Below are 14,259 nucleotides of genomic sequence, written 5' to 3'. Positions count from 1 at the left end.
AGAGAGATAAAATTTTTAAGTCAATGTGATGAGTTGTTATTAGAAAGCAGTAATGACATATATCTTAATCCAAGACTGTGTAAAAAGAAGTTATGTAAGTTTAGTATCTCATCCATTAACCTAAAATGACCTCCATAATCTCCCTTAACCAATTCACTTAAAAAAAAAAAAAACATTTCACATATTTTTGGGAAACAAGGAGTTAAAATTTCATCATGCTCAAAATAATCTTGCATTTATTCACAGAAAATAATCTGTAAAATAGGAAAGAAAAAAATGTGGTTTTTATATTTTATTTTTCCTCTCATTATAAAGGTAGTAGTTTAATCAAGAAAATGTAAAAGAATAAATAAATGTAAAGAAAAAGTCAGCTATAAACATATCACTAATAAAGTATCCACTGTTAATAACTTTGCATATTTCTTTTCGTCTTTTTTATTGACAAAAGTGAAATCATCTGTCCTTTGTATCTTTTCAGTAGTTATTATACCAGGACTAGTTTCGCATATGAATAAATATTCTTTATTCTTTAAAAACATGATCGTTAAGAGAACATAGGATTCCATCATATGTAACAATTCCCCTAACTTTGATCATTAGGTTATTTTCAATAATTTTCTATTTCAAATAATGTCATTATGAACAATTAGTACCATTCAATTCTGAAAGTCAACCTAAAAAAAGAATAAACAACAACAAAGCATTTAGCTCCCCAAATACAGCCATCAATATCTAGGGTTCGCTTTACTTTGCTTTTCACAATCATAATAAATAAGTTCATGACTTTCCATGGTAGTCAACTTCTATGAACACCGGAAATGTCCCAAATCTGTCAAATTTTGAAAACCATTTTTAGAAAGCTAAAATTTTAATTTGCAATGTATTAATAAAAAGAATTTTGTGAAAAGGAACACATAAAGTAAATTCATTCAATGAAACTAATTCTAGCTCTGAATACTCATTACAAACTGGATCAGGAAGTAGCATACTCTTTTTCAAAAGTAAATAAATCACTATGAATTAGTTTTAATACTTGTCTTTTTATAATCTTTCATATCCACTATTCTTTATTGAGTTGAAAAACTTAACTTGAGACTTCTAGCTAAATGTAGCAGACTGAACACACAATTACTTCTGCTCCCACTTGAAAACTCCACTAAAATAACAGTAAAGATATTTTTGTTTTAAAAGGTCTAAACCCACATGGAGGAAAACAATGACAAAGGATCGATGATAGCATTTAGGCAGTTATTATTTAGAAAGCAGGGAAGGAGTTCAAAAATAAGCTGATTTGTGTTGAAGAACCCCAGAAAATCTCAGGAATCTGAAATGCCACATATTTCTTAAAGTGGAGGTGAAAGCACAGTCAAAGACAGAAAGATCAGTTGAAAACCTCCCCCAGATTCCCTCCCCTGTTAGATCAATGAAAATTCCCAATTCTCTGGAGAAGCTGAATAAGACTCAGAAATAATGGGGCAGGGGAGGAAGGGGTTAGAGGGAAGGAAGAAAGGAGATACAGAACACAGTGGGTAAAATCAAAGTGTACATACTGAACAGGGAGATGGTAAGTCCTCACCTCTGTCAACTGGGCTAACTGATTATATCTAAAACTAGGGGGGAAAAGTCATTTATAAACATGAAGGTAAATATCATAATTGCTAAAAAGAGTTGCAAGTGATTGCCTCTGGTGAACATATGGGGAAGGAAAGGGACAGAGTGCAACTGTTACTTTTATTATAAGCTGTGGCAAAATAGAAAAAAAGAAACAAAATAAAAAACACACACAAAAAAGGTTGCCTCTATAATATCCACTCATTCTACTTTCCTTATTAATAGAATCATAGACATCTAATCAGGGAAAAAATATTTTTTAAAGTTTCTAACATTCTTTTCAGATGGTGATAGCTAACAAAATGGAAATGGAAGTTACTGAGTAGGATTGAGGGCAAGATGTTTTTGGCTTATTCTGCTACATGGAACTCAGATGTGATGGCTGACACTCCAGCAACTATTTTGGATCATGAGGCAAACTTGAGATAAGAAGATAAGGATGACTGATTAGAAAGAGTAAATGATGGTACAATGATGATAAAGCTACTACATCATCCCTTTACTATCCATTCAAAACTATTCACATGAGAAATAAATGTGTAGTATTGTTTAAGCTATTTAAGTCAGGTCTCTAGAAGCAGCAAAATGCAATCCCTGACATTTAAGTCTTACAATATGACTTTTTAAACCAAGTACATATAAAACACATACAAAAATTAAAAGTAAATCAAAAATAAAATTCCAATGAGTAACAAAAACAGTAAAAATGTATAATTATACCCTAAGAAACTAAAGAAACTATAAATATTATGTAAAATGTTATACCAAGACTAAGAGATAAGTGTTATATTTTCCTAAAACAATTAAATTTTAATTTCTTTAAAGTAAGAGGCATTAGCACATATTTTATAAAATCATAAGGTGAACCCTTTTTTCTGTTAGAGTGTCTCTTAGGTACTGTGCCTGGTACACAGTAGCTGCATAAAATTATTTGAGGATCATTGAATACTTTTTTTTAAAGACATAAAGTATCCACTAAGAGTTCCAAAGTAAGGATATAGCAAGGTTTCTCAACTTCGGCACTACTGATATTTTGGACCAGATTAATTCTTTGCTGTTAGGGCAGCCCTGTGCACTATAGGGTGTTCAATAGCATCTCTGGCCTCTAACCACTAGATCCTACTAGCAACCCCTCAATTAAGACAATCAAAAATATCTCCAGACATTGCCCAATGTCCCCTGCAGGAAATAAAATTTGAAAAAATACATATATATATGGTTGTTTTTGCAAATCATTTAATGCTCTGTCAGCAACACTTGGCTTTCCTAGTTAAATAACAAAATTTTAGAATTATAACATTTCTAAATTATCTCTACAGTTTATTGAGGGATACAAACTATAAGTGACCTACGGATTAGAGTATCCCTAACATCCCTCTTAAACCTTCAGAGGATTTCACATGAGAGAAATATTAATAGCATCTATCTATTTAAGCCTATCTATGTGCTAGGTACAGTACTGAGCACTTCATGTTTATTCTCTCATTTTATACTCATGACATCCTCATGGGATGGCTATTAACCCCACCACAATAAAAAACAACTTTAAAGTCTATTTTAATCAACATATCGAAGTGCTCCCAGAAATACATAGTTATCACGCACTATATTCATTCTGGCTCTGAGCTAAGAAGAAGGTATCTTTACTTGCTTAATTTACAATTTATGATAAAAAAAATTTCAATTTTCAATATATCTAGCAACAAAATTAGGTTGAATTATCACAACCCTCAGGAACTGGGGAAATGTTCTTAGCACCTAACAAGTCAGAGAAATAATAATTACTTGACTGTTCCTTGAAGTATTTTTTACACTGTGGCATAATGCAAGAGTACTTTTTAAATTTTTCGTACATGATTCCCTGAGTACTTCCAGTAACTTTTTCTCTTCTGTACAACTTGACCAAACAAACAAAAAAATCACTTTACAATTATTTGAGATTTATAATTTCCATCTGTCTTTTAGTAGAAATTGAAGGCTGGGATCAAAATCCCAGCTTGTTCATCTGACAAGTTAACTTGTTCAGGCCTCAATTTCAACTATGTTACTTGCATAACAAGGCCTATCCAAAGGCCTTAAGAGTTAGTAGGCCCTCAATAAAAATTACATTCCCCTTCCTTTCACCCTCAATTAAATATTAGCTAAGGGTCAATTCTATTTAAGCATTTGTTGCAGGTCTACTAATAAGAGCGAAGAGAGGATATGATGGAGCAGTCAGTCTAACATTATTCAATGTTAACTGGTAATTAACATTGTTAATCTCCCAAATCCATCATCTCAAAATTGTGTTGTAGCCTAAGGAACCATTCCCCTAGTATGAGATTTAATAATTACTGGTATTGTTTCTCAAATAGAAAAGTATACAATAAAACGCACTGAGCACATGCATAATTTATCACTTATATTATCTGGAGTCTTCTGTTTTACTTTTCCTTGTGGTAAAAGACAGAACCGTTCTTGAAAAGAAGTGTTCCTTCCTCTCCCTTCACCCGCACAACCAACTGCCAAGAAATTCTGATTCATATTTCTCTCTAAAAGGAGGAAGATAAATTGGAGCCTTTCTTCTCAACCCCACAAAGCTGTGTGTATTATTCGTATATTTAGTTAACTGTCACCAACCCAAGTGCATATTATCCATTTTACAGATTACTCAAAAGTAAGTCACTTACTAATGAAATAAGTTTCTCTTAGTGAATAGTAGGAAACCAAATGTTTAAAAAGAAACAATCTTTGAGAATTAGATTATATAATCCACTGCTTCCCTTACTGGCAAACAAAACAAAACTACTATACTAGAATGTTATTAATCAATCAATAAAGTTCAACTTAATACATGTAACATTTTATTTCATCTTAAAGTTTTATTACAAAAAAAGACTTCACAAAGCTCACCTGCAAGGTGGAACCAGGACAGGAACCCTCAGATCTACTGGTAATCTATAGTACTGTAAAATATCTTATGAGGTTTCAGGTAAAAGTTGGTAACATGGAAGTATGTCAGTTTAACATTAATAATTTAGCAATATAAAATAAAAGTTTAAGTTGTTCCTATTTAGTTTTATTTTCCTGGATATTTTAGGAAGCAGTGGAGTTTTATAAAATAGTCAACTTCATTTGTTCTTAAAATAAGTTACTGTCACTATTCTGATACTGTATTTCACCAGCTAAATTTATTCATTTGTTCTTAAAGTTGACTTCAAGAAATAGACTAAAGAGTAGTTAAAAGTCCTCCAAAAATGTTCTGGCTCTCAAATAAAATTTCAAATTCTACAGTAATTAAGGGTTATCTGTCAAGTAAATTAACAAAGCTAAATGTAACCAAAACCAACTTGCTCATTAATGCTATAAAAAGCAAACATAGAAAAAAATAAAAGACTTTCTGCCTGTGAAAATATTAAAAAGATCAATTGTAACTTAATTTTTCAGAAGCTTAAAATTCCTATAAATACAAAGTCTACTGATAATATGGTTTCTAGATGTAAAACAGTTAGAAGACAAGCTCTGTAAAGACACTGAACCTCTAAATCCTGAATGTAATATCAAAAAAAAATTATTTTTTCAAGAAAGTCACTAAGAGAGTAATGCCAAAGAAAACTGACATATCTTTTATAACAAGACAATTTCCACCATCAAATCAACTTATCTATTGAGGGAAGACAGATGAAATCAAAACACAGTTTAAACTAGTTATTAAAAACCTACCTGAAAATATCAACCCCACCCTTCTTCTTTCAATGCTTGGAAAGGACATAAAATCAAATTTCAGCAAACACGATGCCAACTTCTGGTTAATTTTATTTCCTACTTGTTACCAAAATGAAATTAATGGCTAACTTTAATTAGTGTGTAAAGAATTCAAATCCCTTACATACTCACTAACTTAATTACTATGCCTATATGACAGAAGAGGAAACTAAGGCACAAAAAGGTTAAGTAATTTGTTCAAAAGAACATAGCTATAAGTAGTGGAGCCATGATTTGAACCCTATACATCCAACATGATAAATGGAGGAATGGGGTGGAAAAAGGAGCAGTTAATTTTTTTTTTCCAAAATACTTTGCAAACTAAGAATGTCGTGAATGAGAACAAAATCTTTAAACTATAAATATACACAGATATGAATGCAGATAACATAAATTTTACCCCTAGACAAGTACTTCGGTGCTTTAATATCTGATTATGGTCAAACACTATAAACTACCTCAAATCGCAGTGGCAGTCGACCAAGTAAAATAATTTACTGTCACTGTTCAGACACTGTATTTTACAGGCTAAAGAAAATACATTGTAATTTAAAGGAAGGGGGTGGGGAGTGGTGATGTAACCGGAGCAATAGTTTCAGGAAAACTACTTTCTCTATTAGCAGTTAATTAGAAAAGAGCTTGTGTGTGTCAGGGAAAGAGGGTAAGAAAACATGACAATCCCACTGCCTTAACCCCACCTCCCAAAAAAGTAACTAAATCACCATGGGTCAGCGCCTAAGCCAAAAGAAGAACTGACCCAGCGGAATCTCGTGAGGGAATGACAGGAGACCCTAGCAGAGGGGGAGGGGTGGCGATGACAGGAGAGGGGGCGGTAGAGAGATGGCATGCCTCCCATCTCCGAAAAAGGGGAGAATACAGGGGGCAAGGGGCGGAGAAGGGAAGGCAGGAAACGTTGCCAGAGATTCCGAAAGAGGTGACAAGAAACAGGGTAGGAAACACAAGAAAGGCGGGACCCTCGGGCAGAAAGGGGTCTGTATGGGGCAAGGGAGGCATGTCAGTACAGAGCTTTCCTGCCAGCTGACCCTCCTCCGCTCCAGCCCCTCCACCCGCGACAAACTCACTTTCTCAGCAACCCTAAACCTGAGCGGGTCAACCCCGTCCCGCTCCCCGCCCCCCACCCCAAGCCAGATAGGTGGAGGGGGGAGCTTCACCCTCACTCTCCTTGTTGGGCTGGTGGAGCGAGCGATGGACACAGCCCAGATTCGAAGTCGAGGCGGCCAGGAGAAGTAGGGAGGCCCAGGACCCGGCTGACAAGTCCGGGCGGCCGACAGGCGCCTCACCTGACAGAAGCGTCGGCAGTAATCCCGACTGCTGATCCCGACGCCGCCGCCGCCACCACAGCTGCCGCCCCCAGCGACGCCTCTGCCGTCGTCCGCAGCTCTAAGCCCAGCAGGGCCTGGCGGGGACTCCACAATGGCCACGAGCTCTTCTCCGAGGCGTTCGGCCTCTTGGTCGCTCTCTTCCTCCGCCATGAGGCTCTCGCCGCCCAGCGCGTACCAGCCCCTGCGCCGCCGCCGCTGTAGCTGCCTCGGCTAACCTCCTCCTCCTCCTCTAGTTCCCTCCCCCTTCCCTCCGCCCGAGCCGGACGGGGGCCTCGCGACTGGCTCTACTTCCGGCTCCGCCCACCCACGCCCCCAATTTTCATTGGACAACTCTAGCCGCCAATCACGCATATGCCCGCCCTTCCACTACCATTGGTCAAATCAGCCGCCTGTTTGATACACCCGCGGTCCGTTGGTCAATGTTGCTCGGCGGTTGCTGGGGACCGCCTACGAGCTCTGCCATAGGCGGCGCAGGAGGACGGGGCGCGGCGGGGGACACGGCGGCCGCCGCTGGGCTCGATCGGGCGGCGGCGGCGGCGGGGTCGGCGGCGGCGGCGGAGGCGGCGAAGACGAAGACGACGGGTCCTCCTCCTCCCTCACCCCATTGCTCCTCCTTTTCTTCCTTCTCTTTTCCTTTCCGGCCGGGTATCGTCCACTTCCCCTAGCGGCGGCCCCGATCCTACGGTACCGAGAAGCTAAAGAGGCCGAGGGTGGGCCCGGCCGTTGGTGCGGGCTTTGGGCCCGGGGCCTTCGTTCCCGAAGCGGGAACCGGAGGCGGGGCCGGGGCGCCGTAGTCGGCGGGAGGAAGTGGGAGGAGACGGGAAGCCTGACAGCGGCCGCCTCCGCCGGGCGCCTGCCGCCTCCTCCCTTGAGACTGCCGCCAACTCGGCTGTCGAGTTCCCGGGCCCACAGCCGGCAGCTGGGACTCGGCCCTGCCCAGCTAGCGGGGCAGTGGTGGTGGGGCGCCGGCGTGCTGGGCTCTGCGCGGGAGGAGGGAGTCTAGACGCCAGGAACGCCTCGAGCCCCGCCTTTCCCTCCTCCCGAACCCTGAGGCCTGGGGCACGCGAGGAGGTGCGGAGCGGGGCGAACGACCGAGAAGGGACTAGGATGAGGAGTGTTTGGGTAAACGCAAGGATCCGGATTTGTGGTGTGGACTTAACTAGAGTGGTTTTAAAGACACTTGCGTGCTGACTGTTGTGGACGTTCGTGTTCGTTTTCCATCCGCCCTTCCCCCTCCCCCATCTTTTCTTTCCATTTGTTTTTCGTGTTTTACAGTAAAGGCATGACTTCCCGGCACCTCAGGGAAAATAGGGTGCAAGCCCAGAAACTATTTCCCCACCACCACTTGTTGAAAAACTGATTTGAAGGCATCTCCGAGTTTAAACCAACGGAAAGTGCCAGGATTGCATGCGTCTCTGGTTTTGCGCTGGAGACCCTTCACTACTAGGTATCAAGACGGAAAAACCTGGAAACTAATTCGGTAAACATTTAAACTTGAAGACTTCTGATGACTTTTATTTTTATCTAGTAAATGATTTGCTTCTTCTCCCATCTTTTCCCCCTGCTCTTAACTTTTTAACTTCCTCGTTTAGGATATCTTTACTTATGTGGAAAACACTTTTGTTCTTCGGTTCTGCAAACTCGAGCATTCTCTATTGGGTGGATATTTGCCTTGCGGTAACGCAAATATACTTTAAAAGTTACAAGACTTTGGAATGTATAGGCCTTTCATATTAGTACAAAGTGAGCAGTTTATGCTTAAAAGGAAAACGACCTTTTTCATTGTTTTAGGGTTTGAAATCCAAATATTTAAAGACGAGACTTTTCACATAGATTTAGGCATCACTGGACACAAATATGTAATGGTTTTCATAACTAGCTTACAACCATTGATCATAATTGGGACTGATTTGCTATATGATTATAAAACATACCATTAAGTTAAACTACAAATATGTGTGATGGTATTTAACTATTTAATAGGCAGGAGTCATATCTGTCTTAAATGCCAGTGGAAACCTATAGACTAAATAATGTATTTGGTACATGAGAGCCGTGCATTGAACAGATTTTTAATGGAAAAAAATAGAGTTAAACTTCTTAAAATCTAACTTAACATACTTTCCAGAATTTCTGTGAAATGTTGAGGTTATGTCCACAGGTGACTAACACATTGGCAATTTGAAATTCTTTTGAGAGATATTTCATGTTACCCAGCTATGAATTCTCTAGTCTAGACTAATGGAATACTCCATCGTTTCTGATTACACTTATAAAGCATTGCTCTTTAGAGCTCCCTTGGGAATTTTTCTCTAATGTATGTAAACTGAACAGAATTCCAATTTGAATTCTATGAAACTCATTTCAGTTTCTTAACCTAGGTTAATGTAAGAGATTAGCACAATGGCATGGCCCCAGGGAACAAATGGTCATCACTGACAACGTTTGTTCTTTATCTCAAGTTTGCAGTTCCCATAACATGATTTTGGCAATGATCATAAAAATTTGTTGTTAGGATAAATCGAGAAATTATGAAGCTGCTTCTGAGTTAAATGTTTGGAAAAATAGTGAAGAAATCATTTACTTATTCCATATAAAGAAATTGTGATATACAAGGTGCTATGTTAAGTTCTTAGTTTTGATCTAACTTATCAGTTAATAAGTGAAATAAATATTAATAAATGTAAATATTAGTCTTTAATGGAAGAAAGAAGACAGTTTTAGGCACTTTTGCATATCTTGACTGTCACCTTTTGGAAAGAATGCATTACAAAAATGACTTACTTTGAGCTGCGTATTTTGATTTTAAGAATTGTCATTGTTGCTGCTTTTATTTGCATTTGGTCTGTGTTCTTTCTTGGTTTTTACTTTTCTTCTCAGAACAACTTTGGAAATTATATGCGTCTGCATATAGATTTATGCCATTTTAGTCGCCACATATTTGAACAGTTGTACACAATTCTCTGCAATTGTGTTCCTAAAATCAGTTGCCCCAGAACTGTGAAGGGAAAGAAGCTCTTTTAAACTTGAACATACGTCTAAATGGATGAGATTAATACAGTTAACACCATAAATGTTGATCTGTGATTAGGTTTTTCTAAAGAATAGTGACATCTAGGAGAGTTGGAGCTCTTTTTTCATAGTTCTAATTTATTTGAATTTCATCAAAATCAGGGAATGAACCTAGTTGTTACTAATAACTTGCTCTGATTTTGCCTACCCTTACATATTTCAGGTAAGTTAAGACTTAGTAGACACACAGTCTCTTCATTTGAATTAAGTTTTCTGAAGCCTTTATTCTAAAAATGCTTATGTCTTCCTTTTATTGGTAATTTCTTCCCAAATGAAGTGTTGTTATAACACTTTGTTTCTCTTGTCTTGAAAGAACCTTATTCAAAGTCAGAATGGAAAGATTTGTAGTGACAGCACCACCTGCTCGAAACCGTTCTAAGACTGCTTTGTATGTGACTCCCCTGGATCGGGTCACTGAGTTTGGAGGTGAGCTGCACGAAGATGGAGGAAAACTCTTCTGCACTTCTTGCAATGTGGTTCTGAATCACGTTCGCAAGTCTGCTATTAGTGACCACCTCAAGTCAAAGACTCATACCAAGAGGAAGGCAGAATTTGAAGAGCAGAATGTGAGAAAGAAGCAGAGGCCTCTTACTGCATCCCTCCAATGCAACAGTACTGCGCAAACAGAGAAAGTCAGTGTTATCCAGGACTTTGTAAAAATGTGCCTGGAAGCCAACATCCCGCTTGAGAAGGCTGATCACCCAGCAGTCCGAGCTTTCCTGTCTCGCCATGTAAAGAATGGAGGCTCCATACCCAAGTCAGACCAACTGAGGAGAGCATATCTACCTGATGGATATGAGAATGAGAATCAACTCCTTAACTCACAAGATTGTTGACAAGGAGGTTACCACCATTGTGATCAAGATAAATAATGTGGAGTATTAAAGTTATGTGTTGATTGTGTGGTTCATTTTTATATTTATTTCATTTTAAATCATGTGATGCAGAATAGTTTTGCAATGTATATAGAGTTGCAGGCAAAAACAACAAAAAACAACAAAAAAAAAACCTCACTGCAAAATGTATTGTTAATTTTAGTCACCAATGGTGTAAAGCAAAACTTAGGGTTTAGAGTGTGCTAGGATACCTGAAACCTGATGGTTATCTTTCAAATTGATGGTTTTTCTCCTGAAGTGTTTGTGCATGGAAGAACTGCCCTGCTTTCCTACCCTGTTGCCACGTATGATTATTCCTTGTGAGATTACTTCATTACTTGGATTAAAGACTAGCCTAGGAAATTGAAGCTGCTGCCAGGCAACGCCACTCACAGTAACTTAAAGGAATTATTTCTGATTAGAGGATCCTCAAAAAGGAAGAGATGGTGGGTAACTGTTCTTATATCTTCATTATTTGTAGCAGAAAGTGACTGTTTATTTCAGACTATGCTTTACTCATACATGATGTAGTTACCTTAACTATCCTTCAGTTCCTCACTGTCTTTTCCCCTTTTTTTAAAGGCTTATTGTTGTATTTAGTAGCAGCTTCAAGTGACCAAAAGACTAAAATCTTTTTTTTAATGTCAGTGCCAAGAGCCATGGGGAATTTTGCAGTGACATGATTTTAGTCTCTTACGATAAACATACATTTTTGAAACATAGTTTTCATTTCAAGTATCATCTTGAATTTGCAAACTTATTTTTTATGTCATGGTGTTAAAAAGACTTCAAGATTGGCATTTTAATTTAAGCAGGTAGACATTTTATGATTGAGTTTCCTACTTTTACAGAGAATAATTTTTGGCTGACAGATAATAAGGAAATTACTTTCTATGCATTAATTTTCCATATGATTTTATAAGAGTTTGTTTAGATAAATAGACTAGAAACAAGTTTGCTTACTTTCATTTTTGTGTACTTTGCCTCTGGTGGTACAAGGTTTTTAAACATGGATGGTAAACAATTGTCTAGAAATACTGGCAAGGTTTTTGTAATGGAGATCTGGCAGTATCCTGCATAACTGTTTGGGTGAGGAAATAATCAGTTCTGTTAAAGGTCAACCATGTTCAGGAAATGATCTCCATCTGAACCTCACTGTCCTGTAAGGTTATCAAAGTAGCTTAGCTCAGTTAGGTCCTCTCTGTTGGATACCCGAATTATATTTTTTAAAAATTAAACAGCTGGAAACTTGGACTAGAGCTTTAAAAAAGAATCTTAAATTCTTTCAAAACATTCAAGTTGAAAATATTTATAAAATATATTTCTGTTACAAAGCACTGATGAATAATGCCCTATGTGACTTAGAGGGAGTTAATCTTTGAGGTCATTTTACCACAAATTTTAATTCAAAAAAAGCCAAAGTGAATAAGAAAACAATTAGGTTTTATATTTTTCAAAAAGCTTTCAGTGTCTTAAGTCTTTTTTAACAGACTTAAGTTCCTAGTTTGTGTTGTCACAGTACCCATCTGATTTTAGATTTTATGTGGGTTTTTTGCTTGTTTGTTTTCATTTCTAAATAAGCCTGCCACCAAAAAAAAAAAATCACTTGTCAAAATTTGAACTACCGGTTTTTCTCATGTTCAGTTATGTTCAAGTAGCACAATAAATGCCTAAAGTAGTGCTCTCATTGATAAAGAACAGGCATGAGGAGACTGGCAGCAAAACAACCAAAATGTGCTTTGTTTTTACTTCTACTAAAGAATTAGCAGGCAACCATATTTAATTTGAATTACCTAAGATGATAGAAGGCCTAAGAAGCTAGGAAAATAATTGAGTTTTACAGCACTATTTTTAGAATATAAAGATAAATATACAATCATTCTAATTTTTTCAGATATCTCATATGATTCAGACTGCTCCTTAACATTTGGATATTGATTTGCACTAACAGCAAACATGTAGTGGCAGGACAGATTTGAGTAGTCATAAGTAGTAAACTGGATGACACTGCACTTAGAAAAATAGCAGTAATTCACATTTGAATTTCTAGTGGTTATTACTAATTTCATGATCATTTAGGTCCCATATATCTTAATGTATTTCTCCAGGCTCCCGACTTTTCCCACATATCTAGGGGCATAATCCATACTCCTGTTAGGATTGTATCATGTCCTTAGAAGCATTTTCCATCCTGTTGCAGAGGTTTAACATGCTTTTTACTGATTATGAAACTGTTCATTCCCTGAAACTGGTTAACTTTACTTCACAGATAAATAGATAAGACAGAATGATTGTTGTAGCCTGCTCAAACTGGTACAAATCTGTGAAACCATGGTTGGCATACGTTGGATAACAAAGGAAGATGTCTAAGAGGCATATGCTGCTGTGGAGCATAGTGGACGTGTGTACAGAAGCTTTCAATCTTAACTATATAGTGTTAGTGCGATGCTATACTATTGGAAAAATAGCAAGTTTTTTTCTATTTTATAAGTTGTATGCATAAACATGAGATTTGTAATGTTTCATTTATAAACTGCCTTCAACACATGCTTACCTATTAAATAGTGTTTTTTCAAAGTATGGTAGTATGTCTTCCAGAATTTCACTATATGCTTACAGTAAATAGTTCCTAGCTTGTTGAAATGTCAAATTCCTTCTTGGTTTCTTTTGATTCTATGGAGCATATAGCAAGCCTGAAAGACATTGTAATCATTTCTTACAGGGGGAAAATTTAGAAAGATTGTGTATTGGAGCCTAAATAGTCGCTTTATTAATTATCTTTGAGTAAGACTTTTTTTTTTAACAAATGCTACTTCCAGTTAATGCATTTGGCCCTACTGAATTTTCAGGGACCAGAATACTTAAAAAGTTCTGCATTTTATAATTGTAACCAATTAAGTATGGCCTTGGGGTTGTTCTAAAGTATTCATTGCTTTAACAACTATTGTAAGTAACCGCTGGCAAGATCTCCAAGCAGAAAGTTCCATGTTAAAATCTTTTGCCTGAAGGAATTTGTATGTAAATGAAAACACATTTAAACAAAATAAAATTTAAGGTGGCCCAAGACGAAAGCCACAAACGATTTGTCATTTGGTGCTTAAATCTTTGTAAGGGCTCTCAGTGGTCTGAATTGCCCCAGCTGCCTTTAAATGAGTACAGTTCACCTTAAAACACATTTATTAAATAGAAGACTGATTCTATAATTTCATTGAAAATCAGCCTAAAATAAGTTGCTTTGGCTTCTAGTCAGCACTGATTAAAATGTGAATAGTGAAGGGACTATCCTAAACCTGGTTTATCTCAATCCGCACTATCATAGACTTGAGGTAAAAACAGTTCTTACCTGTTGGTATTCTACTTGTATCTGGAATATTGTATTCATTAAAATTTTACTATGTTCATTTTTGTATTCCCTTATTTTTTTTTTTTGCTCACGCATGTATCCTTAGTATAAATGTGTTGCTTTAAAAGTTTTGTCTCTGTGACATTTAGAAATAAATTTCAAAAATTGTTTCAGAAGTTTTTGAAAGCATGTTTTGTTTTGTGAGTCAGTATCATTTCATAATTTCAAAAGATTACAATTTTACTAATTTAGTTTTATTTTGCTACTAGTT

The 14,259-nt window shown here is 37.3% G+C and overlaps 2 protein-coding genes across 3 annotated transcripts in view; one reads left to right on the top strand and one right to left on the bottom strand.

Annotated features, from left to right (window-relative positions):
- Positions 1–7,132, bottom strand: part of ZNF654 (zinc finger protein 654) — an 86,394-nt gene extending 79,262 nt beyond the window's left edge. For both annotated transcript variants that reach the window (XM_045503808.2, XM_010966447.3), the window contains exon 1: positions 6,657–7,132. In XM_045503808.2, the coding sequence (XP_045359764.1) occupies positions 6,657–6,848 (192 nt within the window). In that variant the 5' untranslated portion in view covers positions 6,849–7,132. The remainder of the gene's footprint in view (positions 1–6,656) is intronic.
- A 61-nt stretch (positions 7,133–7,193) lies between these two features.
- On the top strand, positions 7,194–14,164 carry CGGBP1 (CGG triplet repeat binding protein 1). Its single transcript, XM_074361507.1, has 3 exons — positions 7,194–7,382; positions 7,974–8,178; positions 10,084–14,164. The coding sequence occupies exon 3, from the start codon at positions 10,103–10,105 to the stop codon at positions 10,604–10,606; it is 504 nt and encodes a 167-aa protein (XP_074217608.1). The 5' UTR covers positions 7,194–7,382; positions 7,974–8,178; positions 10,084–10,102; the 3' UTR covers positions 10,607–14,164.
- Positions 14,165–14,259: the final 95 nt, after the last annotated feature.

This window comes from Camelus bactrianus, chromosome 1, assembly GCF_048773025.1.
Source record: "Camelus bactrianus isolate YW-2024 breed Bactrian camel chromosome 1, ASM4877302v1, whole genome shotgun sequence".
NCBI lineage: Eukaryota > Metazoa > Chordata > Mammalia > Artiodactyla > Camelidae > Camelus > Camelus bactrianus.
The sequence above is the reverse complement of the archived record's forward strand: the minus strand, read 5'-3'. Positions and strand labels throughout refer to the sequence as shown.